The sequence below is a fragment of the Trachurus japonicus genome, chromosome 15 (genome assembly GCF_045865225.1).
Source record: "Trachurus japonicus isolate A0001 chromosome 15, Traja_1.0".
In the NCBI taxonomy this organism is placed as follows: domain Eukaryota; kingdom Metazoa; phylum Chordata; class Actinopteri; order Carangiformes; family Carangidae; genus Trachurus; species Trachurus japonicus.
In genome coordinates, this window is record NC_140921.1 from 8,319,667 (window position 1) to 8,334,914 (window position 15,248).

The 15,248-nt window shown below is 41.5% G+C and overlaps 2 protein-coding genes across 2 annotated transcripts; both read right to left on the reverse strand.

Moving 5' to 3' along the window:
- Positions 1-5,844: 5,844 nt before the first annotated feature.
- On the reverse strand, positions 5,845-7,007 carry LOC146973151 (G protein-coupled receptor 68-like). Its single transcript, XM_085799075.1, has 3 exons — positions 6,849-7,007; positions 6,528-6,715; positions 5,845-6,352 (listed from the first exon to the last, which is right to left on the reverse strand). The coding sequence occupies exons 1-3, from the start codon at positions 7,005-7,007 to the stop codon at positions 5,845-5,847; spliced, it is 855 nt and encodes a 284-aa protein (XP_085655201.1).
- A 3,472-nt stretch (positions 7,008-10,479) lies between these two features.
- LOC146973152 (uncharacterized) lies at positions 10,480-12,713 on the reverse strand. Its single transcript, XM_085799076.1, has 4 exons — positions 12,620-12,713; positions 11,452-11,549; positions 11,109-11,296; positions 10,480-10,999 (listed from the first exon to the last, which is right to left on the reverse strand). Exons 1-4 carry the CDS (start codon positions 12,711-12,713, stop codon positions 10,480-10,482), a joined length of 900 nt encoding a protein of 299 aa, XP_085655202.1.
- Between the last annotated feature and the right edge of the window lie 2,535 nt (positions 12,714-15,248).

Sequence of the window (15,248 nt, forward strand, 5' to 3'; positions counted from 1 at the left end):
CATTTAGAGGTTTCTAAACGCGCACAGTTGGTCAGTCTGATAAAGAGTTATGCATGTTTGTTCAGTGATACACCTACACGCACACATTTGATCGAACATGACATTGATGTGGGAGATTCTAAGCCCATTAAGCAGAAGTTTTACCGTGTTCATCCAGAGAAGCGCAAGTTTCTTGATGCCGAGGTGAAGTATATGTTGGAGAATGACATAGCGGAGCCATCTTGCTCCCCCTGGGCTTCACCTTGCTTGCTTGTTCCGAAATCAGATAACACGCCCAGATTTTGTTCTGATTTTCGTAAAGTGAATAGTGTTACAAAACCAGATTGTTTCCCCCTCCCCCGTGTGGAGGATTGTGTCGACCAGGTTGGGTCAGCTAAATTTGTGAGCAAATTTGATTTGCTCAAGGGGTATTGGCAGGTGCCATTGTCGAAGAGAGCGAAAGACATTGCCTCGTTTGTGACACCCACGGGTTTGTATTCTTATTCGGTAATGCCTTTTGGGTTGCGAAATGCACCGGCGACCTTCCAACGCCTCATGAACGGGGTTGTAAGTGGTCTGGAGGGTTGTTCGGTGTATTTGGACGATGTCGTGGTTTATTCGGATGAATGGGACGTTCACCTTGACCGCATTGGGAAGTTGTTTGACCGCTTGGCTCACGCACATTTAACTGTAAATCTGGCCAAATGTGACTTTGCGAAGGCTACAGTTACCTATCTCGGTCGTGTGGTAGGTCAAGGGAGAGTCTGTCCTGTGCGAGCAAAGGTGCATGCTATTGATAACTATGTTCCTCCTACAACCAAGAAAGAACTGATGAGGTTCTTGGGGCTCGTTGGGTATTATCGTTGTTTTTGTAGGAACTTTTCAACTGTTGTGGCGCCTCTTACTAACTTGTTGAAGGGTAAAGTCAAGTTTGAGTGGTCTCCTGCGTGTCAGTCTGCGTTTGAGAATGTGAAGTCCCTGATTTGTAATGCTCCGGTTTTGGCTGCTCCTCGATGGGACAGGCCCTTTAAAGTGGAGGTAGATGCCAGTTATGTGGGGGCAGGAGCGGTGTTAATGCAACCTGATGACTTGGAAGTGGATAGGCCTGTTTGTTTTTTTTCTCGGAAGTTTAACAAGCATCAGTTGAATTATTCTGTTATCGAAAAAGAAACACTGGCTTTGGTTTTGGCTTTGCAGCATTTCAGTGTCTATGTTAGCTCTGGGCCTGTTGTTGTGTTTACTGATCATAACCCTTTGACGTTTCTAAATTCTTTACAGTGTCCAAACCAGCGCTTGATTCGTTGGGCCTTGTTGTTGCAGTCCTTTTGCCTTGAGATCCGCCATATCAAGGGCTGTGATAACCTGGTGGCTGACGCCTTGTCAAGGGCTCCATGTGATTAGCCTGTTTGCTGTGTACTCATGTTGGTTTCTGTTTTATGTGTTTCAGGTGCCGTCTGCTTCTGTGTCCCTTTCCCTTGGGCCTTTTGGGCTACCAGGGTTCCGTGTGGGACCCTGTCTTTGTGGGGGGGGGTGTTACGGCCCCAGCCTATGGCTGTGTCCTGTCTGTGTGTGTTTGCGTGGGTGTGTCTGCTGTGTGGGTGTGTTTACAGGCTGCTGATTGCGGACCGGCTGGAAGCGTCTGTGCATGGTTCCCTGATTGGCTGGCTGATATAAACCCCTGCCGTGGGCTGCCTCACTCTCTAACTCATCCCGAGACCTTCAACCTGCTGCACCTCTTTTGTTATGTTCTGCACCTGACAACATGCACCATACATACTGCATACCACTCAAACACCTGCACACACCACTGACGCTCACTCCCACACCCCATCGCACATTTCCTTTGTTGTCAACTCAATAAATTACATTGTATTTTGATCCATCGCGCTGCCTTGCCCTTTGTGTTGTTGCGGCCTCAGAGCCGGGCGTAACAATTAGTAAACTCATTATTGGTCACTCTGAGCTCGGTCCTCCGGACCAAAACAGCTGTTTCCTCCTGGGAGAGGTTCGGCCTCTGGCGTCGCTGTCTCCTCCGTCCATGTCCAAGTATAAAATGACAAACTTGCAGCGCGCATCGCCCGCCGCGCAGTTAAGAGGAGAGGAGCTCCTTTGATTGGTGAAGATCTGACTCGGCTGTGTCAAACCCACTCCACGCCTTTCTCTCCTCCTCCTGTCTCCCTCCCGCCCTCTCTCCTCCCTCTTCACCGTTTGCGCCGGTGGGAGGGACGAGGGGAGGGGTTGCGCTGGTCTAAGTCTGACTGCGCGGCCCAGCAAACTTGCGAAATGGACCTGGGCCACACCCCGTTGGCGTGGCGAAGCTGCGCTGCACTTAGACTTCGCTCGGTCGACGAAACTAGGGCCCCAAGACTTTTATTATATACATATACATATATTGATGTGTGTGTGTGTGCGGTGAATCTGGCCCTACAGACTATTGATTAAAATTGTGAGGTCATCCCTCAAACCTACAACAAGACCTGTGGCGACTTTTCAAGTCATGGCTTCCAAATGGAGCTCTCTCCTCATGTGTCTGTGATCCATCCTGTGATGGCTTCAGGAAACATCTGGAAACATTAGTATTCAGTCAGGCCCTTTCTTTATTTTATTTAATGGATCTTTATTTACATCATTGCTTCATTTTAAGTTTTATACATTTATGTGAAGAACTTTGTGATCGTTTTTCATCTGTCAGAGGTGCTACATGAATAAAGGTTTATTTCTACTTTACTTACTCTTCCGCTGTTACCACTGAGTTTCCTTCCTGTTTTTTTATTTTTATTAAGTATATTTTTTGGGGCCTTTTTGGCCTTTAATGGACAGGACAGTTGAGAGAGAGACAGGAAATGGGAGGCAGAGAGGGGGGTGGGGTGGAATGACATGCAGGATTGGATCGCTCAGCGCGGGATTCGAACCGGGGTCGCCTGCAGTGAGGACTATAGCCTCAACTGAGCTAAACATCGCCCCAGTTTCCTTCCTGTTTACTGTCATCTTGTTACATTTTTTAGTAAGGGCCATATACGCACACACACACGGGCACACGCGCACACACACACACATATTTTGATAATATGATAAATATTAATATTGTATTGTATTGTTTCAGCCTAGCACTGATTACCTAACAAGGCCCCAACACTGTACACACACACACACACACCCATATGTATATACCTGTATATATATATATATTTTTTTTTTTTCATTGTCAATATTTTAATATGTCATTTTCTGTAGATTCACAACTTTAATTTGTCGCTCTTTGATTGATTTGATTTAAATTTGATTTTTAGCTGTTCTGAACAAAGTGTGTTTGGCTTTGAAAAATATTATGCAAAAAGTATGAGTAGTAGTTTTTTGTAAGTGGTGGACTAGTAAGTAAGAAAAGAGGTCATGAATACACACACACACACACACACACATGCACACTTATTAATCCAGTATTTTAACGCAAAAATCAAGCAAGAGAGAAGATACTGACACTAACCTTCGATTACTTTCCACCCACAGTCAGTGGTCATCAATAATTTTTACAGTTTTCATGAATGAGGTTATAAATAGATTGTAAGAAATAATGTGACACAAATTTACCTTTGAAAATTGGAAAACGACCTGGATATTTCCCTTGTTGTCTGGATCAATCTGGTCTTGTGTAATGCAACAATTTTCTTTATCATGAAGGTAATCTAATTTCTGCTTCTTCTTCGTCGTCGTCTTCTGAATTTCAGGAAGTGAACAGGGGTGTTTTTTCTCTTCATACTGCTGAGGTCGTTTTTAGTAAAAAAAAAAAAAAGAAAGAAAAAAAAGAGAAAAGAAAGTCCTTTAAAGCCTCAGTATGTAGTAGGCTATTGGGGCTAAACCGTGACATCCAGCGTTCAGATTCTAGATTGCAGCGCTCACTCACTCATCCCTCACGTCTGCAAAGTGACGGTGGCCGCCGAGGACAAACACGTTAGCAAACTAACCGCTAACTGCTAACAATATCTCTGACCAATTACTTTCTGTTTTTAATCTTTTTTTTTTTTTTACACACATGCAGACTTCCACTCGTGCCTTCAGTCATATTTCACTGCAAAAAGTTACACAGGAGGACTTACAGGATGTGCCAGTTACGCAGTGATCAGAGGACAACGTACTCGGATATACTAGATACGGTACGGTATGATCAGCTGTAACTACGGAGTTGCCAAAAAAAGGAAAAAAGTTCAACATTGTAAGATGTAGCCTAGCTGCTAATGCTAACTAGCACCCTGAGTGTTTTGTAACGGCAGAAAAAAACAAAAACAACTACGTCGATCATCCTCCGGGGGCACAAGCACAGACACTCAATAGTGCGCTTGAGCCATGTTGCGTACTGTATTCAAAGATGGCGATGCAACATGACAGCCTGCGGTGGGTGCACCTACCACCTATGTATTTGTTAACAATTTATTCTGAGCTATGAGACGGCTTTCATTTGTATGCGGTTATGATTCGACTTTGTGAAAGCAATATTTGATTTTTGCTAATAAAAAGCCAAATAAGCTACATACTGTCCCTTTAATAAAACACACAGAAATACATCTGCAAGAGGACTGAGCTTTATGAAAAGAAAAGAGAGACCCTGTTATACCTGACCAAAAATGGACCAACATGATGCTGGGCAGGAACAACAGTGTGTAAATAAGTAGTAACAAAACCAAAATGGCCACAATTCGTCGTTTTTCATCAGGAGGGACACTGATGGCTGCAGACTTTAATGGTCCCAAACAGGAAGAATATGAACAGAGGGAAGGGAAGGAGGAGAATACATTAAGTGCATAGGTGATGATTCTGGAATAATAGTCGTGAAACAGTAAAAAGGCCAAATACTAAAAGAGAGATCCAGACCATGACAGAGACCACAGCAGAGGTCTTGATGAATTTGAGTTCTCACCAGAGAGTAAAGTCCATCGATGGCCACTAGGGGCAGGCTGATACTGATGATGATGCACAACACCACATGGGAGGGTGCTGCTTCTACCTTATCTATATTCATGGTGTTGTAGTCATAGTTGCAGTCATAGTCTATGTCGCCTCTTGCCTCAATTCTTCAGTGTGAAACCTGTTGTTTGAGAGAAGAGCAAGTTTCTAATGTCGACCTGACATTGTTCAGTGACGATACTCAAGCTGTAAACCTCAGTTCACTGGTCTTAAAAGCAGAAGAGACTTTACTGTTAATAACTTTACTGTTTTCATCAGGTTATAAATAAAATGAGATAAATAATGTAACAGAAACTTTACCTTTGAAAGCTGCTGGATCACAACCTGGAAGAGTTTCTTTTAGCAGAGTCTGTTGTTTCTCATTTAAATCCACACAGTCTAATAATGTGTAATTGAGCAACACAGCATGATAAGTCATGAGGGAGGTCCTTAATGATGTGATCTCTGCCTCATCTTCACCATGAGGAAGACAGATTTAGTTTTCTAGTGAAATCATTGCTGGGAGTCACATTCATGTTAAAAACTAGAAACTTGCAATAAAGTGTAGCTGCTTTGCTTCTCTGTGTCTTTGTCTTCCTCTGTTGTTTTTATTGTAGTTAGAATAAAGCTGCCCTGATGACAAAATACAAGTAGGATTTGTCAGAGAGAAATATTGTCAGAAATGAGTGAGAGGAAAGGTGCTCAAATTTAAAATGAACAAAGATAAACAAGTTGAATGTTGTTTTGTTTATTACATAAACAATGTAGAAAGAACTTACTACAAGGGTTAGGGTTAAAAAAGTTTAAGAATCAGAAAAATAGACAAATAAAGATGGAAAAATGATACATGTGGTTATAATGGCAGAGTGAATATGCTTAGTGAGACATTCCTCTTTCCTTCTTTCTCTGTCTACATGGAGCAATTTTCTATAAATTGACATCATTCATGCTAATATCAGTGTCACTGTTCATCCTGCAATGACACACACAGGCCAAGAACTTGTCTGCAGCTCCTTTCCTACTGAAAACATAGAGAAACAAGTCTGCAAGAGGACTGAGCCTTAACAAAAGTACAGCAACAAATATCAAGGTAACATGGCGGCTCATTTCTTTTACTGCAAGGATACCAATGCTGAAGGGCAGGAACAACAGTGTGTAAATAAGTAGCACCAAAACCAAAATGGCCACAATTTGTCGTTTTTCATCAGGAGGGACACTGATGGCTGCAGACAGAGCTTTAATGGTCCCAAACAGGGAGAAGATGAACAGAGGGAGGGGGAGGAGGAAGAAGAGACCAAAGATAAACATTGAGACATAACTAAGAAAGGCGGGTAGAAGGATAAAAGGAAGTATCCAGACCACGACACAGACCACAACAGAGGTCTTGATGTTTCGTCTGAAGCGGTACCACAGCGGCCAGGCGATGACCAAATACCTGTAATACACAGACACACACATCGTGTTTGTGGAGCATCTGAATTATGATGAAATAATAATAATAATAGTTTTGATTTATATAGCGCATTTCAAGACACCCAAGGACGCGTAACAATAACATAAAATGTTCAGACAGAGAAAGCTACACACACACTGAGTAGACTGATAGCTACCTTTCCAGGGAAACACACATCATGAATCCAACACTGGCCGTCAGACCATACGTGTGAATTACACTGAAGATTACTTTGATGATGAAATTGTGAGGTTTTGCCACATAAGCGATCATGCAGCAGAACTGAATGATGTCAGAAATGAGAAGGTTGATGATGTAGATCGGAGCCACGTGACCGTCTCTGACCTGCAGGAAAACATTGAGAAGAGTAAACACAGTGGTTGGAAACTGATGACATGTTTTTATCTTGTTCTGCTGAAAACTGCACTCATATGAATTTGTCATGCAACTCTTCCTCAGTCATGAACTGAGTTCTCACCTGAGAGTAAAGTCCATAGATGGCCACTAGGGTCAGTGGGAGGCCGATACTGATGATGATGCACGTTACCACAGTAAACTCAAGTTCTTCATCCCAGTTGTGGTTGATGGAGGCGTTGTAACCTTTGTGCAGCGAGGTGTTGTTATAGAAATCCGCCATTCTTCAGTGTGAAACCTGTTGTTTGAGAGTAGAACATCTTTATGTGTGTATGTGTGTGTGTGTGCATGTGCGCGTGTGTGACTGCGACACCTGTAGCCTAGTTATAGCCCCCAGCTAACCACACAGTGTGCTGATTGAGGGGGAAACGTATGTCAGGCTTCTTGTTTGTGAATGTTTCTGTAGGTTATGTCTCTTAGTTACTTTCTTTTGTTACTAATGATAATATCAATAACCCACTCATCCTCTTAATTAGACATCAAGACTTTCAATACATATACACATATAAATACATATAGCCTATTGATGTGTGTGTGTGTGACTGCAGTCAGTGGTCATCAATAATTTTACAGTTTTTATAAATGAGGTTATAAATAAATTGTGAGAAATACTGTGACACAAAATTTACCTTTGAAAGTTGGAGGAAAACGACCTGGATATTTCCCTTGTTGTCTGGATCAATCTGGTCTCGTGTAATGCAACAATTTGCTTTATCACGAAGTTAATCTAATTTCTTCTTCTTCTTCGTCGTCTTCTGTATTTCAGGAAGTGAACAGGGGTGTTTTTTCTCTTCATACTGCTGAGGTCATTTTTAGTAAAAAAAAAAAAAGAAAGAAAGAAAGAAAGAAAAAAAAGAGAAAAGAAAGTCCTTTAAAGCCTCAGTATGTAGTAGGCTATTGGGGCTAAACCGTGACATCCAGCGTTCAGATTCTAGATTGCAGCGCTCACTCACTCATCCCTCACGTCTGCAAAGTGACGGTGGCCGCCGAGGACAAACACGTTAGCAAACTAACCGCTAACTGCTAACAATATCTCTGACCAATTACTTAAGGTTTTTAATCTTTTTTTTTTTTTAACACACGTGCAGACTTCCACTCGTGCCTTCAGTCATATTTCACTGCAAAAAGTTACACAGGAGGACTTACAGGATGTGCCAGTTACGCAGTGCCGTCCCATGAAGGAAGATCAGAGGACAACGTACTCGGACATAGATACGGTATGATCAGCTGTAACTATACGGCGTTGCTAAAAAAGAAAAGAAAAAGGACTTGAGTCGCTGTGCTCTCCTGCCGGTTCAGCTGCAGCTCCACAGCTGTCAGAGCCTCTGCTGTCCCTCTCTCTTCAGTCTGGTGTTTGGCTGCATTTTGTATAAGAACAGTTCAACATTGTAAGATGTAGCCTAGCTGCTAATGCTAACTAGCACCCTGAGTGTTCTGTAACGGCAGAAAAAAACAAAAACAACTACGTCGATCATCCTCCGGGGGCACAAGCACAGACACTCAGTAGTGCGTTTGAGCCAGGTTTGTCCAATTTTGCGTACTGTATTCAAAGATGGCGATGCAACATGACAGCCTGCGGTGGGTGCACCAACCACCTATGTACAGTATTCGTTAACAATTTATCCTGAGCTACGAGACGGCTTTCATTTGTATGCGGTTATGATTCGACTTTGTGAAAGCAATATTTGATTTTTGCTAATAAAAAGCCAAATAAGCTACATACTGTCCCTTTAATAAAACACACAGAAATACATCTGCAAGAGGACTGAGCTACCAGACGTCCCTGTTATACCTGACCAAAAATGGACCAACATGATGCTGGGCAGGAACAACAGTGTGTAAATCAGTAGTAACAAAACCAAAATGGCCACAATTCGGTCGTTTTTCATCAGGAGGGACACTGATGGCTGCAGACAGAGCTTTAATGGTCCCAGACAGGAAGAACATGAACAGAGGGAGGGGGAGGAGGAAAATACAGTAAGTGCATAGGTGATGTTTCTGGAATAATAGTCGTGAAACAGTAAACAAGGCCAAATACTAAAAGAAAGATTCAGACCATGACAGAGACCACAGCAGAGGTCTTGATGAATTTGAATTTGTCATGAAACTCTTCCTCAGTCATGTACTGAGTTCTCACCAGAGAGTAAAGTCCATGGATGGCCACTAGGGGCAGGCTGATACTGATGATGATGCACAACACCACATGTAGGGGAGGGTGCTGCTTCTACCTTATCTATATTCGTGCTGTTGTAGTCATAGTTGCAGTCATAGTCGATGTTGCCTCTTGCCTCCATTCTTCAGTGTGAAACCTGTTGTTTGAGATAAGAGCAAGTTTCTAATGTCGACCTGACATTGTTCAGTGACGATACTCAAGCTGTCAACCTCAGTTCACTGGTCTTTAAAGCAGAAGAGACTTTACTGTTAATAACTTTACTGTTTTCATCAGGTTATAAATAAAATGAGATAAATGATGTAACACAAACTTTACATTTGAACGCTGCTGGATCACAACCTGGATGAATTTCTTTTAGCAGAGTCTGTTGTTTCTCATTTAAATCCACACAGTCTAATAATGTGTAATTGAGCAACACAGCATGATAAGTCATGAGGGAGGTCCTTAAAGGGATAGCAGCATTTTTTTAAAAGTGGGGTTGTATGATCTACAAATAGCCCCTAAGTACTTTAATTGCAGTAGAAGACTCTCTGCACTCCTCCCGTTAGCAACGCCAGCCCATAGCCCTGCCCAGAGATTTACAACATACAGTGTTGTGAATGGACCCAAAGAAACGGCCTATTTTCGTGGCCTAAAAGAGGTTTTACCTGAAAAAAAAATACACAGTTCCATTGTTCGCTATAATATAATTTTTTCCAGCCCTTCAAAGTGCAGGAAAAACTCAGTTTTTATTTGGAGCTAACCAACTGCTGATCGGCGGGTGCTAACCCTGGGCGGAGGGATACGTGAGTTGGTTAGGTCCAAATAAAAACTGCGTTTTTCCTGCACTTTGAGCGGCTGGAAAAAATTATATTATAGCGAACAACAGAATTGTGTATTTTTTTTTCACGTAAAATCTCTTTTAGGCCGCGAAAATAGGCCGTTTCTTTGGGTCCATTCACAACACTGTATGTTGTAAATCTCTGGGCAGGGCTATGGGCTGGCGTTGCTAACGGGAGGAGTGCAGAGAGTCTTCTACTGCAATTAAAGTACTTAGGGGCTATTTGTGGATCATACAACCCCACTTTAAAAAAATGCTACTATCCCTTTAATGATGTGATCTCTGCCTCATCTAATCTTCACCACTGAGGAAGACAGATGTAGTTTTCTAGTGAATTCATTGCTGGGAGTCACATTTATGTTAAAAACTAGAAAAGTGTAGCTGCTTTGCTTCTCTGTGTCTTTGTCTTCCACTGTTTATTGTAGTTAGAATAAAGCTGCCCTGAAAGGTGCTCAAATTTAAAATGAACAAAGACAAACAAGCTGAATGTTGTTTTGTTTATTACATAAACAATGTAGAAAGAACTTACTACAAAAACTACAGTTCTAGTTGGAAACTCTTTATAACTTTGTAAGAGTTTAAGAATCAGAAAAATAGACAAATAAAGATGGAAAAGTGATAGATGTGGTTATAATGGCAGAATGAATATGCTTAGTGAGACATTTCTCTTTCCTTCTTTCTCTGTCAACATGGAGCGACTGCCTATAAGTTGATATCATTCATGCTGATATCAGTGTCACTGTTCATCCTGCAATGACACACACAGGCCAAGAACTTGTCTGCAGCTTCTTTCCTACTGAAAACATACAGAAACAAGTCTGCAAGAGGACTGAGCCTTAACAAAAGTTCAGCAACAAATATGAAGGTAACATGACACATTTCTTTTCCTGCAAGGAACCTAATGCTGATGGGCAGGAACAACAGTGTGTAAATAAGTAGCACCAAAACCAAAATGGCCACAATTCGTCGTTTTTCATCAGGAGGGACACTGATGGCTGCAGACAGAGCTTTAATGGTCCTAAACAGGAAGAATATGAACAGAGGGAGGGGGAGGAGGAAGAAGAGACCAAATATAAATGTTAAGGCATAATTAATAAAGATGGGTGGGAGAAGGAGAAGGAGAAGGAGAAGAGGAAGGATCCAGACCACAACGCAGACCACAACAGAGGTCTTGATGTTTCTTCTGAAGCGGTACCACAGCGGCCAGGCGATGACCAAATACCTGTAATACACAGACACACACATCGTCTTTGTGGAGCATCTGAGTTATGATGAAATAAAATGTTCAGACAGAGAAAAGTTACACACACACTGAGTAGACTGATAGCTACCTTTCCAGGGCGATGCACATCATGAACCCAACACTGGCCATCAGACTATATATGTAAATTGCACCGATGATTACTTTGATGATGAAATTCTCAGGTTTTGCCACATAAACGATCATGGAGCAGAGCTGTATGATGTCAGAAATGAGAAGGTTGATGATGTAGATCGGAGCCACCTGACCGTCTCTGACCTGCAGGAAAACATTGAGAAGAGTAAACACAGTGGTTAGAAACATGTTGTGATGTTTTTATCTTGTTCTGCTGAACAAACTGCACTCATATGATTTATTGTAATGTATTTTTTTATTTGATCAAACTCCTCCTCAGTCATTAACTGAGTTCTCACCTGAGAGTTAAGTCCATAGATGGCCGCTAGGGTCAGTGGGAGGCCGATACTGATGATGATGAACGTTACTACATCGTCAATAAACTGAACTTCTTCATCTATGATGGGGGTCAGTGGCGCCGCCAGGATTCAATTTCAATGTACGCACAGAAACGGCAAATAGGCTGCAACAATTTTTTTTTCGGGGGGGGGGGGGGGGTCGCTGTGCCCATCATGCCACGTAGCAATGGGACTTGTCATAATATACTGCACAACTGAAAATATTGTTGCGACCCCGCAGTAATGTTGTTGTGATGTTTAAGTTGTGTGATTCCTGACTGACTGTGAATGTGTACGGGCAGGTAGGGTATGGTTGGATGAGAAGCTGAGGGGCCAGGGTGAGTGTGAGGAAGACAGTGTGTGTAGGTGAGTGAGGAGGAGCAGAGGAAAAAGTGAGAGAGCTGTCAGATAAGTTTGTGTTATGTTGTTGTAGTTACGTCGGGTCGGACGCTACAATATCAATAACAACATGTGCTTAACATAGACGTCGGACGCGAAATAGCCGCGGAGAGGAGCCAGTTTCCTTTCGGTGCCGTTAACCGACTGTGCCAGATGCGCCAGAGCGCGCACCTCTGTGCCAGGCTCGCGCTCTGCAGCGGTTTGTGTTTATTCATCTTAACAGAGCGCGTGAGAGATTAACACACACAGGCTACACACATACGGGTTACACATACCCACAGACACACAGCTGATGGGCCGAGGCTCCCCCAGTGGTGCAGACGAGTGAGTTTGGAGCTAGAGAGGAGAGACCTTCATTATCGCTGCTCTGCTGCGTGTTTGTGATCGTGGGTTTGGATCTCTCTTTTTTTTTTAAATGCCTGGAAAAGGCTCAACTGTCTTTTTGACATTTCTATACTGGACCGGGCGTAATCATCACATAGCGGTAGTGTAATAGGCGCCAGAAATCAAAAAGAGACAGATGACATGATGTAAACGACAATCACTGGCTTTTACGTTAGGCTTCCACTGATTGGTTTAACAATCAATGAACTCAGCACGTTTAGCCTGTTACAAACAACAAGCGTCTTTATCACACCCGCTCAAAATAAACAAAATTGCTTCTTTTTTTTTCCACCTATGAAAAAAATTGTACGCACAGTGCGTACAGGATTCCGGCTGGCGGCGCCACTGATGGGGGTGATGGTGTTGTTTTCATTTTCATTCTTGATGTTGTTGTTGTAGCCTTCGTGCAGCGAGATGTTGTTAATGTAGAAATCTTCCATTCTTCAGTGTGAAACCTGTTGTTCGAGAGTAGAACATCTTGATGTTCACTTCGTACTGTTCAGTAATGACACTAACGCTGTGAAGTGCTGCTCACACAAATACAGTTGTTTGAATTCACTTCATTTGAGATGGTGGAAATAAAATTTTCTTTTCGTAAACAAAGAAATTCTCATTCTCCCTCCTCCCTGTGCCATGTGGGCTCAGCAACCGTCTTCTACGGTGGCCCTGAGAGCTCAACATACTGTACTCTTAAAATAACACATGCACACAAACACACTACAATTCAGGAAACAACTTCACAGCTGACGATGCATGCACTGCAAAAACTGTTAACTGCAAAAACTTCTGTGTCCCCAGAAAAACCTCTGTTGTATTGTGAGTTCTTCAGCACATGTGTTGTCAAATTAATGATGTTGTTTTCCAGCTCTTTAGTTTGTTGGTGTGTTTGCATGCTGCAGTGTGTTGAGCCCTCATAGACACAGACGGCAAGCAAGGAAACGTCACTTCCGGTTAGGGCTGTGGGGGAAAACAAACCGTGTCCCCCATACACACTCATGCAAAAACGCGGCATTTTAAACCTTTGTCAAAGGCTTTTTCGCCGTCCTGTCTTAGTTTTAATCACATGTATATGCTGACAGAGAGCTATATTTTTAGAAACTCATCACGATCTGGGTTGATTGTTGTCCGTACATTTAAAAATATTAGGTATTTCACAGTCAGTCATATTTGTCTTCCCCCACGGCTCTGACGCTCTCTTAGTCGCCGCCGGCCGGCTCTAGACACTCGTAGACACTGCCTGAGTTATTGTGTATTATTTTGCACCGCAAATAAATTCAAAAACCACAACCTGAACTTTTATATCGGAACTTCGCTCATCTTCTCCAAACGTGTAACGCTCTGACCGAAGTGAAGGTTGCCGACACTGCTGACTCGGTGTAGGCTATGGCTGTGAAAACTTTATATTTTAAGATGTACGGACAGCAATCGACCCAGATCGTGATGAGTTTTCTAATATATAGCTCTTTGTCAGCACATACATGTGATTAAAACTAAGACAGGACGGCGAACAAGCGTTTGACAAAGGTTTAAAATGCCGCCTTTTTGCATGAGTGTGTATGGGGAAAACAGTTTGTTTTCCCCCACAGCCCTAACCGGAAGTGACGTTTCCTTGCTTGCCGTCTGTGTCTATGGCCACCGTAATCCTTAACCATCTTGAGTCGTTTCCTCTCTTTACCACCATCTTGTTAAAATCTCTCTGGTTGGTTGCAGCGACTGCTCTGAATCAGACATCTCAATCTTAATCTAGTCTGCTGATGTGTTTTGTGTTTCATAATGGTAAACATTACCAACCTCTACTCCCAAATCCTTCACTACGCACTACTGAAATGATAATTTTGAATTTAAAGTGAATCATTAGTCAAAAGTATGGTGAAATTTTAGGGCTGTGTCTATATTGGTTATACTTTCACTGTTTCAGGATATCTCCCAATGATAACTGTAACAAAGTATTTTAATAAACATGCTTAGTATCAATATTACAATAGTCAAACATTGATTACCTACCAACGTTACAGACAACTGCAGTAGCTACAGTGTAAAATTAAAACAAAACAAAACAAAAAACAGCATATTAGCCCAAATCCCAAAAGCATAAGGCAAGAGAGAGGAAAAACAGAAAAAAACAGTCCAGGTCCTGTACTGTATAAATAACTTCACAGTTTGGTAATACTTTACAATAAGGGTCCCTTAATTAACATTAGTTAGTACATTATTAAGCATTAATATATAAACTAATGTGTTAATTAATGCTGAGTAATGCATAGATAATGATTATTCAACTTTTATTATTAATTAATAATTTATTAACTAACTTTGAGTAGTAAACATTAATTAACTGCTTACTAATAGGCTACATTAATTAATGTATTTCCTAATCTTAAGTAATACATAATAATGATTGTTAATATATCTGTAAACACTTAATTAATGCTTAATAATGTACTAACTAACGTTAATTAAGGGACCCTTTCTGAATGATGTTAGACATAGATTGAGAGAAATAATGCAGTAGAAAGTTTACCTTTGAAAGCTGGTGGAAAATAACCTGGATGTTTATTTCATGATTTCTCGTCAGTCTGGTCACAACTATGCAGTAACTCTGCAATATATGGCACGAAGGAGGTTCTTCATCTAATCTCTGCTTCATCTTATCTCTGCTTCTCACGAAGTGAACACAAGTGTTGTCTTTACACTGACAAATGTCATTTTTATGATAAACCATGTTTTCCTAAATACTTATAGTGAAAATATGCATTAATTTAATTCCCCAAATCCATACAAAAGCAGATTTTTAAAAGTGCCCAAATTACAACCTTCAAGTGAGAGGAATGTTATCAGAAAGTTTTGGGTAAAGAGCTAAAGGTGGTCAAATTTACAATGAATAAACATTATCAAACAGTATGTTCATAAGAAATAATGTAGAAAAAACTTACAACAATTGGTTAGACATTATTTATAAACAGGAGAAAGTTAAA